Source organism: Ochlerotatus camptorhynchus, unplaced genomic scaffold (assembly GCF_037179485.1).
Source record: "Ochlerotatus camptorhynchus isolate MF236.1 unplaced genomic scaffold, CSIRO-AGI_Acam_v1.1 ptg000357l, whole genome shotgun sequence".
Lineage (NCBI taxonomy): Eukaryota > Metazoa > Arthropoda > Insecta > Diptera > Culicidae > Ochlerotatus > Ochlerotatus camptorhynchus.
The window spans coordinates 1,866,101-1,878,373 of NW_027040845.1; the positions used below are offsets into that span (position 1 = coordinate 1,866,101).

General features: G+C 39.7%; 1 protein-coding gene across 7 annotated transcripts in view; it reads left to right on the forward strand.

The window, feature by feature from the left end:
* Positions 1–12,273, forward strand: part of kcc (solute carrier family 12 member kcc) — an 836,076-nt gene that overhangs the window by 809,303 nt on the left and 14,500 nt on the right. For all 7 annotated transcript variants that reach the window (XM_065231465.1, XM_065231467.1, XM_065231461.1 and 4 more), the window contains 3 exons: positions 11,321–11,449; positions 11,539–11,732; positions 11,911–12,050. In XM_065231465.1, the coding sequence (XP_065087537.1) occupies positions 11,321–11,449; positions 11,539–11,732; positions 11,911–12,050 (463 nt within the window). The remainder of the gene's footprint in view (positions 1–11,320; positions 11,450–11,538; positions 11,733–11,910; positions 12,051–12,273) is intronic.

Consider the following 12,273-nt stretch of genomic DNA (forward strand, 5'->3'; position numbering starts at 1 on the left):
TGGCCGTCTTACCCCGTCATCCCCTACCACCATATAACTGCATCCAATGCTAAAACCCCCAGACGAGAAGCAGCTTTCCCCAGTTTCAATTTTTAACAGTCGCACACAATCGTTATATGTATTGCAAGATATTTTCCTTTCTTCTTCGTACCGTTGGTATTCTATTTTTTGCATTTCTCCACTTTCCATTCACCGCAGCCATTATTGTATCTACTAAAAAAAAACACCGTAGACCTTACCGTTCGTTGGTGTCCTGTCGTTTTGTTCCTATGAATTTGTTTTTTTTTTGCTCGTGTTCCCGTGTTTCTTCCCCTAATTTGATTACACTTTTATCGCTATTGTTATTATTCCTTCATTTAATTTGGCCCGAAGGTAGCAAAGAAAACTTTCATCTCCGCAAGAGAAGATCGCGCCTTTAGCGTTGTCGTTGAAAGTATATTTCTTTCAACACCATCTGAGACGAATCTGTGTACAGAGCAAATCCTCCGCTAAGAGCTGGAGTTCCCACGGCGGTGGTGACGAACAATGATGGTATTAGTAGTGTATACGCCGCAATATCAGAACTTCAGTACAATCAGTAAAACGATGAGGAGGTGGAGCACTGCTGTAGTAGCCGGCGAAGGACAGCGTGGTATTGCAGGTAAAAAAGGGCGTCCTCTTCCAAAGGACGAGACGAGATACTTATAGCGACCGTCTGAGACCGTAGTGTGAATATAGATCATGACAAAAATAGTCCTCCTCGGACATTACACTCGCCATGCTTCGCCGCAGGACGTGCCTAAAATGCGAGATTATGTCTGGTTCAATTAATTTGCCTTTCGGAGATGGGAGCTTCAGAAAAAGAAATATTGAGTAGTCCGGGGAATCTGAGGCAATTAAGCAGCGTGAGACGATATGGCGGATGTTTCTATTTTCATTCTTAGTCGTTACTTACATCCATATTCATCTCATGAATACAAAAGAGGCCTGAGAAATTGAGTTAACTCCATGACGCGTTGTGAATTTTCGAGGTTGAGGTATCGCACGTTTCCAATGATACTGGATACGACGTCTAGCTGACGATGGAGACGCATTGCTGTTGTTAGGCCTAAACAGTACAGTGCAGTGCGGGTAGGTTAATCTGATGATTAAAACTTCTCACCGTGCGTTTAGATTGAGGGGATTAACGTTTTAATATTGACGAGCAACATGGTTGACAATTGTGTCCCTCTAGCTAGTGACAATTTTAATAAAAGAAATATTAATGATCGTATCATGTGTTATAAGCTTCAAAATATCCGTACTGCCATTTAAATAGCACCGCAGGGAGGAGGTGGCAAAAACGGCCTCTGTCAAGGGCTACTAGCCAGAGGTACGGATTTAAATAGAAATTCGAATAATTTCTACCATTTTCTACGCAGCATCTTTTCCATGAAACCCATTTCGTTTGCATTTTGTAGCCAGAAGGAAAAGGATGGGGGAAGGGAGGGAAAGTGAAAGTGGCCTCCTAGCAATTCAGTATTTTTTAAGAATTTAAATACTTTAAATTTAAAAAATTTGGAAAAACTGCTGTTCTTCAAAATTTTAACCAACAGTAGAAATCTCGACCAACAATGGAAAAGGACCTATCAGCTTTTGAAAACAATGCTTGTAATGACGCAAACCAACAACACTGTCGGGAAGGGGAATTCCCCCTACCCAATGGTGTTGCATTGATGGGTTCGCGCGAAAAGGGCAGATAGATCCTTTTCTACTGTTTTTTGAGACATATGCTCAAGACCTGAGTGGTGCGGACTGGTTCACTTTCATTTTTCAAGTAATTTTTTGTGAAAAATATAAATTTTCTTGCTTTTGTTTACACCCACTGACAGCCGCTCACAAGCTGGCGCCTTTTTCTAGAGTAAAAATGAAAACTTGATCGTGACTTGCACATTGTTTGTTTACATTTGTTTGATCGAAACAATATGTTGTTATAGAACGTGGAACCAGTCTTAAAATGGTTATTCAGTACGCGACTGTTCGAAAACAAGTTCAAACAGTTGAATCGTTTCTCCACAGATACGTTCATTTGGATGTAATCGCATTCCTCGTTGAGGATATTTTCATCCATGAATGTATGTTGTAACATTTTAATTGTATTCTTTTATTATCAAGAATATAATCCGTTAGCCCCTGAGAGGACACTTCGAACTGTGATACATGAAATAATTTTTGTTCGTGATATAAACATGAACCTGGATGGCCATTGGAGCGTCGTCTGGAAGATCCGGAACATCCGTTAAAGTGGTTCATCCATGAAACTGTGAAAACCCACGTTTTTTCGAAAACTCTTGGAACTGTAATATAAGATAGAATTTAGAGCCGTGGCATAAACATGGACCCGGATGGCTATGGGACTGTTCTCCAAAAGATCCGGAACATTCGTAAATTTGTCAATGTTTGAAACTGATCCTGGAGCTCCGCAGTTCTTTTTTATGCACTTTGAATTTTGGGTTGTGACGTAAAAATGAATTCCGATGGCCAAGGGACCATCCGGGTCCATGTTTGTGTCACGACCCCAAATTCATTATTATATCACAGTTGCTAATAATTTTGAAAAAAATCTGCGGAGCTCTAGGATCAGTTTCATGGGTTTACTACTTTTACAGTTGTTCAGGATCTTTCAGGGGACGGTCCGATGGCCTTCCAAGTCCATGTTTACGTCACGATCCAAAATTCTTTCTTATATCATAGTTCCAAGTGTTTAAAAATAAACCGTGGAGCTCAAGGATAAACTACCCCACACCACACACCCCCCCCCCCCCCCCTTTCCATCCGGGTCCATGTTTACGTCACTACCCTAAATCTTCTATTCTATATTACAGTTCCAAGTATTTAAGAAAAAACCGCGGAACTCTGAACCAGTTTCATGGATTGACCACTTTTACGGATGTCAGGTCCATGTTTTGTTACGACCCCAAATTCTTTCTTATATCACAGATTGTCATGTTTAAAAAAAAATCGCGTTTGCTCTAGGATCAGTTTCATGCATTGACCTCTTTAACGGATGTTCCGGATCTTCCGGAGGACTGTACCATGGTCATCCCGGACCATGTTTATGTCATGACCCCAAATTCTGTCTTATATCACAGTTCAAATGTTTTTGAAAAAAACCGCGGAGCTCTGAACCAGTTTCATGGATTGACCACTTTTACGGATGCTCCGAATCTTCCGGAGGACAATGTTATGGCCACCAGGGTCCATGTTTGTGTCACGACCCGAAATTCTTTCCATCATCACAGTTCCAAGTGTTTTTGAAAAACCACGGAGCTCTGGGATCAGGTTCATGGATTGACAACTTTAACGGATGTTCCGAATCTTCCGGAGGACAATGCCATGGCTATCCAGGTTCATGTTTATGTTACGACCCCAAATTCTTTCTTATATCACAGATCCTCATGTTTAAAAACAAAATCGCGGTGCTCTAGGATCAGTTTCATGGATTGACCTCTTTAACGGATGTTCCGGATCTTTCGAAGGACTGTAACATGGTCATCCCGGACCATGTTTATGGCATCATCCCAAATTCTTTCTATCATCACAGTTCCAAATGTTTTTGAAAAAACCGCGGAGCTCTAGGATCAGTTTCATGGATTGACCACTTTAACGGATGTTCCGAATCTTCCGGAGGACAATGCCATGGCCACCAGGGTCCATGTTTGTGTCACGAACCGAAATTCTTTCCATCATCACAGTTCCAAGTGTTTTTGAAAAACCACGGAGCTCTGGGATCAGTTTCATGGATTGACCACTTTTACTGATGTTCCGGATCTTCCGGAGGACTGTACCATGGTCATTCCAGACCATGTTTGTGTCACGACCCGAAATTCTTTCCATCATCACAGTTCCACGTGTTTTGAAAAAACCGCGGAGCTCTAGGATCAGTTTCATGGATGGACCACTTTTACTGATGTTCCGGATCTTCCGGAGGACTGTATCATGGTCATCCCGGACCATGTTTATGTCATCATCCCAAATTATTTCTATCATCACAGTTCCAAATGTTTTTGAAAAAACCGCGGAGCTCTAGGATCAGTTTCATAGATTGACCACTTTAACGGATGTTCCGAATCTTCCGGAGGACAATGCCATGGTCACCAGGGTCCATGTTTGTGTTACGACCCGCAATTCTTTCCATCATCACAGTTCCAAGTGTTTTTGAAAAACCATGGAGCTCTGGGATCAGTTTCATGGATTGACCACTTTTACTGATGTTCCGGATCTTCCGGAGGACTGTATCATGGTCATCCCAGACCATGTTTATGTCATGATCCCAAATTCTTTCTATCATCACAGTTCCAAGTGTTTTGAAAAAAACCGCGGAGCTCTAGAATCAGTTTCATGGATTGACCACTTTAACGGATGTTCCGAATCTTCCGGAGGACAATGCCATGGCCATCCAGGTTCATGTTTATGTTACGACCCCAAATTTTTTCTTATATCACAGATCCTCATGTTTAAAAACAAAATCGCGGTGCTCTAGGATCTGTTTCATGGCCATGGCCATCCGGAACTATGTTTATGGCATGACCCCAAATTCTGTCTTATATCACAGTTCCAAGTGCTTTTGAAAAAAAAAAACCACAAAGCTCTAAGATCAGTTTCATAGATTGACAACTTTAACGGATGTTCCGAATCTTCCGGAGGACAATGCCATGGCCATCCTGGTTCATATTTATGTTACGACCCCAAATTCTTTCTTATATCACAGATCCTCATGTTTCAAAAAATCGCGTTGCTCTATGATCAGTTTCATGGATTGACCTCTTTAACGGATGTTCCGGATCTTTCGGAGGACTGTAACATGGTCATCCCGGACCATGTTTATGTCATCATCCCAAATTCTTTCTATCATCACAGTTCCAAATGTTTTTGAAAAAACCGCGGAGCTCTAGGATCAGTTTCATGGATTGACCACTTTAACGGATGTTCCGAATCTTCCGGAGGACAATGCCATGGCCACCAGAGTCCATGTTTGTGTCACGACCCGAAATTCTTTCCATCATCACAGTTCCAAGTGTTTTTGAAAAACCACGGAGCTCTGGGATCAGTTTCATGGATTGACCACTTTTACTGATGTTCCGGATCTTCCGGAGGACTGTATCATGGTCAACCCGGACCATGTTTATGTCATGATCCCAAATTCTTTCTATCATCACAGTTCCAAGTGTTTTGAAAAAAACCGTGGAGCTCTAGAATCAGTTTCATGGATTGACCACTTTAACGGATGTTCCGAATCTTCCGGAGGACAATGCCATGGCCACCAGGGTCCATGTTTGTGTCACGACCCGAAATTCTTTCTATCATCACAGTTCCAAGTTTTTTTTGAAAAAAACCGCGGAGCTCTAGGATAAGTTTCATGGTTGGACCACTTTTACGGATGTTTCGGATCTTCCGGAGGCCGGTCTCATGGTCATCCAGGTCCATGTTTATGTCACGACCCCAAATTTTTTCTTACATCACAGTTCTTAATGTTTAAAAAAAACCGCGGAGCTCTAGGATCAGTTTCGTGGATCTACCACTTGTACGGATGTTCTGGGTCTTCTGGAGGACCGTTCCGTTGTCTTCAGGATCCATGACTGTATTCTGGCTAAATATGATCATTTGTGCCCATTTATCTAGATTATAGATCATAAGCCACTTGCAAAACCCATAAGTACACTTTAAAAAAAAAAGTGGAACGCCTCTTTTCGCATTTAGTAGACTATTAAATATTAATATTATATTAATTTTTATGAATATTTTAACAATCAAAATAATCTACACTGATCAAAATTTTCACTTAACTTCCATTATGAATGCCCATAATATTTTTCCAATAACAAAATTAATATTTTGACGTAGGACTACGTCTGTGATTTCTATATGGGGTACACTTTGTGAAAACCAAAAATGGAACATGTAACAAAATTATGAAAGATTTTGAACATTAATAACTCAGCTGCCCCTGGACCAATTTCAATAATGTTATCACCAATCGATCAGAAATATGTCTACGCATCAATACCAATGCGTACCGACTGATGATTTTCAACAAGAAATAATTTAAAAAGCGGTAATGTGGTAATGTGGTTTTAATGAAATAAACGTTCTTTCCAAACCCAGTCGTCATAATCGAGTACCACTCGGACGGCGTGGTGAGCAAGCAGCAAAAGCAGCAGTAGGAAGGTGGTGGCAGGTTAGGTAGTCCACTCTTCTACCTAACAAACAACAATGACTGGTCGTGGCAAATGAGGAAAAGGTCTTGGTAAAGAAGGCGCCAAGCGTCATCGCAAGGTTCTTCGTGATAAAGAGTTGGAATAGAATTTATCTGTGACTGTTTGTCCATATTCAGAACCACACGCCCCAACGACCACACAAAATGCTCTCCAGAGTTATAATCTTGTAGCCAAACTTGGAAGCAGGGGTGCAAGTGATTTTGATCGGTTCTTTCGTTAATAACTCGCTAATTGCCAAAATTGGCAAACTACGCAAAGGAAAAGTCTCGCTACTTGATAGCAAACTACTCATGATGGGAGGAGTCTGTGTAGCTTACCGGCGTGTGCAAAAATAAAGGCAATCAAAATTTAATTTTGTGATTGTTTCCCAAACACAGACATCATATTTAAACGCCATCGTGATTATGCATTGCAGCATTCTCTGTATATTCCAGTTGGTACAGTAAGGGCTTCAGTGTTTACATTCCGCGTTGGATAGAGCCCATATTCGAAGTTAATCAAGTGTTTAATGAGAAATTCTGTAAAAATCTTCAAAATTTCTCAATGCATGGCTGCTAAATATCTCCGCGATTATCGAAAGCGCGTGAGAGACCAGTAGGCAGGAAAACCTGCGAAATAGACGTGGACCGTTGCTGAACGCGTTAGATTGTGTCGAACCAACAAGAAAGCGGCCAAAGGTAATGGTTTATTCAATAACCGCCCAATTTCAAAAATTTGAATAATGAATTGTTTATTTTGGAGTTAACTTTCTAAACCATTTATTTTGTTATTAATATATTAGTGAACGGAGCATCAACAACAATCTCGTAGTTCTACGTCAACAATGCGGTCGTGCTTTGGACACAACCCTTAACTTTTTTTTCTGTATATCACACATCATAATAAATTCTATGTGAATAACCATATAGATTTCATTGGACACAAAATGTTCATTTGTCATTGGAATCACATGAAAATTATATGAAATTCACATGGATATTTTCCACTAGTTATGTGATTCATTTTATTTTTGAAATTCATCAAAAATGGCTAAGCTATGCCATTGCAAACTAGCAGTTACGCGTTTTTCGGAGGCATCGTATTCGGAGTATTAAGGTGAATCTCTAAGGAAGCGTCTTGAAACTGAAACTTGATGAAATTTTCACTTCCTGTTTGCTGCACTATAGTAAATGTGGAGCTCCAGTTTCATTCGGTATCTTTTGTAGGAGCTGTCATGTGTGATGTTGAAGTTTCCAGATAAGACTTCCTTAGAGGTTTGTCCAAGCAAACGAGTTTGAGAAAATTATTCCTACGTTTCCATTACAAATTACAACCTGAGTTTACATTGACTTAAAAATTGATCGAGTTAGGGAATATCGAGTAAGGGATAGTAGACGTAACTTAGTTTTTAAAGATCTGAAAACAACTTTCAAAAATAAACTGGTATTGAGCTTATCAGTGTTGGCAAAATCAGAAATCAATTGATATTCTTCCGCTCTCATGCGCTCGTAATATCACGCGTGATATTGAAACAAAATATCAGGCTTGATATTGATTTTACAAGCTCCTTTGATATTGCGAGACTATTCACAACGTGCAAAAATCAAGCTGAGAGTTGACTCGACACAAAAATGATTCCATTGCACATCGTTTTTTAGAAAGAGAAAGCATAGTTTGCTATCTCTTTTTAATCTTCACCGATGGCAGAAGCGAAGGGACTGCTGCAAGCCGTTATGGAAGTTTCGGTTGCATTCGGGTGTAAAGCAAAAATCATGAAACTCAATCTCACCACAGTTTGGAGAGATTTGCAGTTGGTGAGTTTTGTTAATATTCCGAGCTGCGATATCACAGCTTGCAAAATCAACCGCAGTAGTTTGCTTGTTAATTTTTGTCTACGAAAATAAAGCGTGATCTTGGGCGTTAGTGAGATTTGATTTTTTGATATTTTCCCAACACTAGAGCTAATATTGTTTTTTTTTTATGAAATCGCAAAAAGTATTTATGAATGTGGGATATCGGAAAATTGACCAAGTTGTTGAAATAATTCTGTGTTAGATTTTCAAACAATAGTATCTTTTGAGAAGATATGTGATAATTCATTAGGCCTCTCTTAGCCAAGTTCAATTCCCATGTATGGTCGAGCAAATTTTTAAGTTGGAACATTTTTCGACTTTCTTGGTATAAAGGGGAAAATGGTTTTTGTAGAATTGTAACGACGAAATACTCCATAAACCTTGGAAAATACTCCTTTACTACTACATAGCTACTCACATTTACTGTCCAGCCCGTGTTTTTGACGTAGAACTACGTCTTTATCGACTATACTGGGGGGCAAATCAAAAAATATGTGTGGTGAAATAATGTTAGGTTTTGAACGCTTGTAACTTTGTCATTTATAGATGAAATCAAAGTCCAAATACGGCAATCGATAGGATATTACTTTACGAAATAAATACTTTTCAAATTTTCGATAAAACAACTTTTCAAAAATGTACAAATGATAGTTTTATCACTGTTTTCATGAAATATACGTTTCCCCCAAACCCAGTCATCATAATCGAATACCACTTGGTTGCACATCGTTCTGCTTGAACCTGAAAAGATATAAAACAGCGCTGCTGTTGTGCCTCTGCTCATTACCGCTTCGGACGGCGTGGCACCGGATCCTGCAGCAAGCAGGAGCAAGTCAGTGATTAATGTGGTGTTTACATCTATGCGGATTTGCTTGCGCTAGTGTACTAGCACTGTGCAAAAAAGTAGCCAGAATAATGTAAGCAGGGCATCAGCGTCACGAAACACCCCCTCCCTTCCTTTAATGACAACCTTAAAAATACACGAACTTTAACAACCACTTTTTTTTCGATAAATAACAATTTACCAAGCAGTCAAGCAGTTTTGGCGTGACTTTCTACAAAACTGGACAAACTTATTTTTATTTTTGTATGAAACGCACAAATGTTGGCTACTTTTCTCGTAATTCTGGAAGAAAAAATCTCAAAATAATGTTTTATTTCAAAGTTCGAGTAGTAGTAAACGTCATTTTTACTGCTCTAAAGAAGTGGTTAATTGACAAACTACAATTAAGTAAAGTAAACAATTTTACCCGCTTCTGCACAGAGAGCTAAAACACTCAAATTTTAGAAAAAATTCGCTCACGAGGCATGACTGTATTTTATTTTTGATATTCAGTTCGTGATTTATCAACAACTGACTGTAAAACATATCTGGTACCTCTATATATGCAATAAGATTCACATCCGACAGTCCATCCTTTTTGTACATATACTGCCCAAAACATACTTTCTGAGCTCCGCCCCTGACAGGATATCCTGCAATTTTTTTCTGAATGGGGAGGGGCAGAGAGTAACTTTTGAGCAGAATATGTAAAAGGATGTTAATCTAATTGCATTTATAGAGGTACCAGATATGTTTTACAGTCAGTTGAATGCGAAGGATCGTTAGGCAGACGGTTCTCAGAAACGACCAAAGACCACTGCAGAGAGAGTTCGGTGTTATCAAGCCAACATGAAAGCAGTCAGAGGTAATGCGTCACCATCGACTGATTGGGAATTGGAACGCTGGAGAAGATCCTTCAACTCAAGTTAGGAAATTCAAATAAATTTGTAACAACCTTTGGAACCGCATACGTTCGTACGTAAGGTTGAGTAATGATTTTTTGTTGGACCTATCCAAAAATGAATCATATTGGACCTATTTTTACCGGCACTAATTTAGTTCAAGAAAGTCTAAGAAACTTCTTCATAACTTTAAAGAAAAAAGAAACTTCTATGTTCATAACTATAAAGAAAAAGTATTTGTTTTAATGATTGACATAATTTCGGTTTTATTATGTTTTCAAAAATAGTTCACTTTTAACTAATTTTCTCATCAACATGGCTCACTTTATAACGTCCACAAGACGAATGTTTGCTAACATTTTCGAAGTTTTTGTGCAGTATAATACTACTAAAAGATGCAAACTTCATGCTAGCATGCATTAATTTTATTCAAAAGTTTGAAGTAGATGAATTCTGATGTGGTTTGAGGCATCGCAACATGGCCAATGTCGCATTGGACCCTCTCAAATGACTACCATTGAACTAGTTTTTTTTACATTCAAAGTGTTTTTATGTTACTTCATACGCGAAGTTAGCGATTTTCAGAGTTGGTTGGAAATGCTAACATGAAGCTTTAGTGTGATAATTTATTAGCTAGAGAATGATCTTTAGAAGATGGTAGGTGGATAGTTCCGTTAGAGTACGGCAGTATGAAAATTGAATAGAAGTTGAGGGGGCGACCCCGGCGTAGTGGTTAGCATCCATACCTCTGACGCCAAAGTCACGAGTTCAAATCTCACCCCCGGACAAGTCACGAATGACCCAAGAGCGTTAAAGTGACTATAATAAATAAAAAAAAAAAAAAAAAAAAGAATAGAAGTTGAAAATGAGCGAAGGGTTATTAATGCGACAGTTTTTAAAGATAGACGCACATCTTTTGCCTAACCCGTACATCCGCGTACATCGTAATTGAAATTTTCCACCATCGTCCAAGTCCAACTGCAACAACCCATTATTCCTTGACAATCCTCACAACTTCAAGTTAATAAATTCAAGTCAGCCATCCTCCTCCATTTATCGCAATAATAAATAACCAAAATGTCCGCAACTCATTGCGCAATAACCCCCGGGATAAGGTTAACATCCAACTTATTCTCACTCTATAAAATGCTCATAAAAAATCCCCATCTGCAATTCAAGTTTCAGTATAATTTAACTTTTCCCATCGTTCTTATCTCGCTGTTACTCACCGATCGTTAAAAGTATTATTTTCAACTCCCGTTAATCCAAGCAGGACGCCCAGCTGTATCTGAGCTAAAACATCTCCAGTGCTCCACCTCCCTCCTCGTTTTATCAATAAAACGAAAAAAGGCAGAATCATCAACCGTCCAACAACCGAACGAAAATATGTTCAGTTTAATGCATTTTTTTCCTTTCTTCCAAACAACAACATTCTAATATTTGGTCCGTTTGCTTTTCTCACCTTTCTCTCGCCATTTATTTAAAAACAAAAAAAAAAACGCCATGATCATACCAAAACCAAACCAGGTACAAGCAATCGTGGATCACCATCACCACATGGAGAACAACACTCGAACGGCATCGAAGGTTCGGTTCGCCGATCCATCCGAGAACAAGGACATCTTCAATGACGACGACCGTGAGGAAAAGCATGAGGTACGAAATTTATCGTGTCGCCAGCCATCCTTTTTGTCATCCTTGATTGAATTTTAAACACCTTTTTCGCACCCGTCTCTATCAAACAGACTGAATCAGAGAAGGAGAAGGACACCAAAGAAAGCGAGAACGACAAGGAAGTGAACAATGGAAATTCCGAAAAGAAGGAACAGCAACCATCCCCGCAGCCAGTGGCCAACAATGTGGCCTCGCCCGGCAAGGACAGCAAGAAGAGCGCCGGGGACGAAACGCCCAAATCGCCTAGTAAAGCTAATTATAAGCCGTAAGTTATTCAGAAAACCTATACCTGCTACCATCCGGTGGTCGGTCGCTCGCTCGCGTGCTAATAGCGGACGTGGTATCTTACCGGGAAAAAATGCCTTCCTTTTATGTCTGCTATTAGCCGCTTAATCGCATTTTACTGATGACGGCTCATTTATTCTCTCATCCCCGACACATAGTGATGAAGGCAACGTGAGACGAATGCACACGGCTGTGAAACTCAACGAGGTTATAGTCAACAAATCGCACGACGCTCAACTGGTCATACTGAACCTGCCCGGCCCACCGAAGGAAACGCATATGGAGCGGGAAAGCAACTGTATCCTTTTTTGCAACAAAATCATATGTTTTTAACATTCCTGTATCAATCCTTTGGCTCAACACCATTAACTGCAGCTCTACGGGATCGAACATTTGGTCGGGGCACCACGTACCATCAAGATCGAACCTCCAGGATAATTTGGAGAACCTGAAATTCTTTGTCATTTCGATCATATATCTCACATGATATTATGAGGTTTCACGAAGCTTCACGGGGTGAA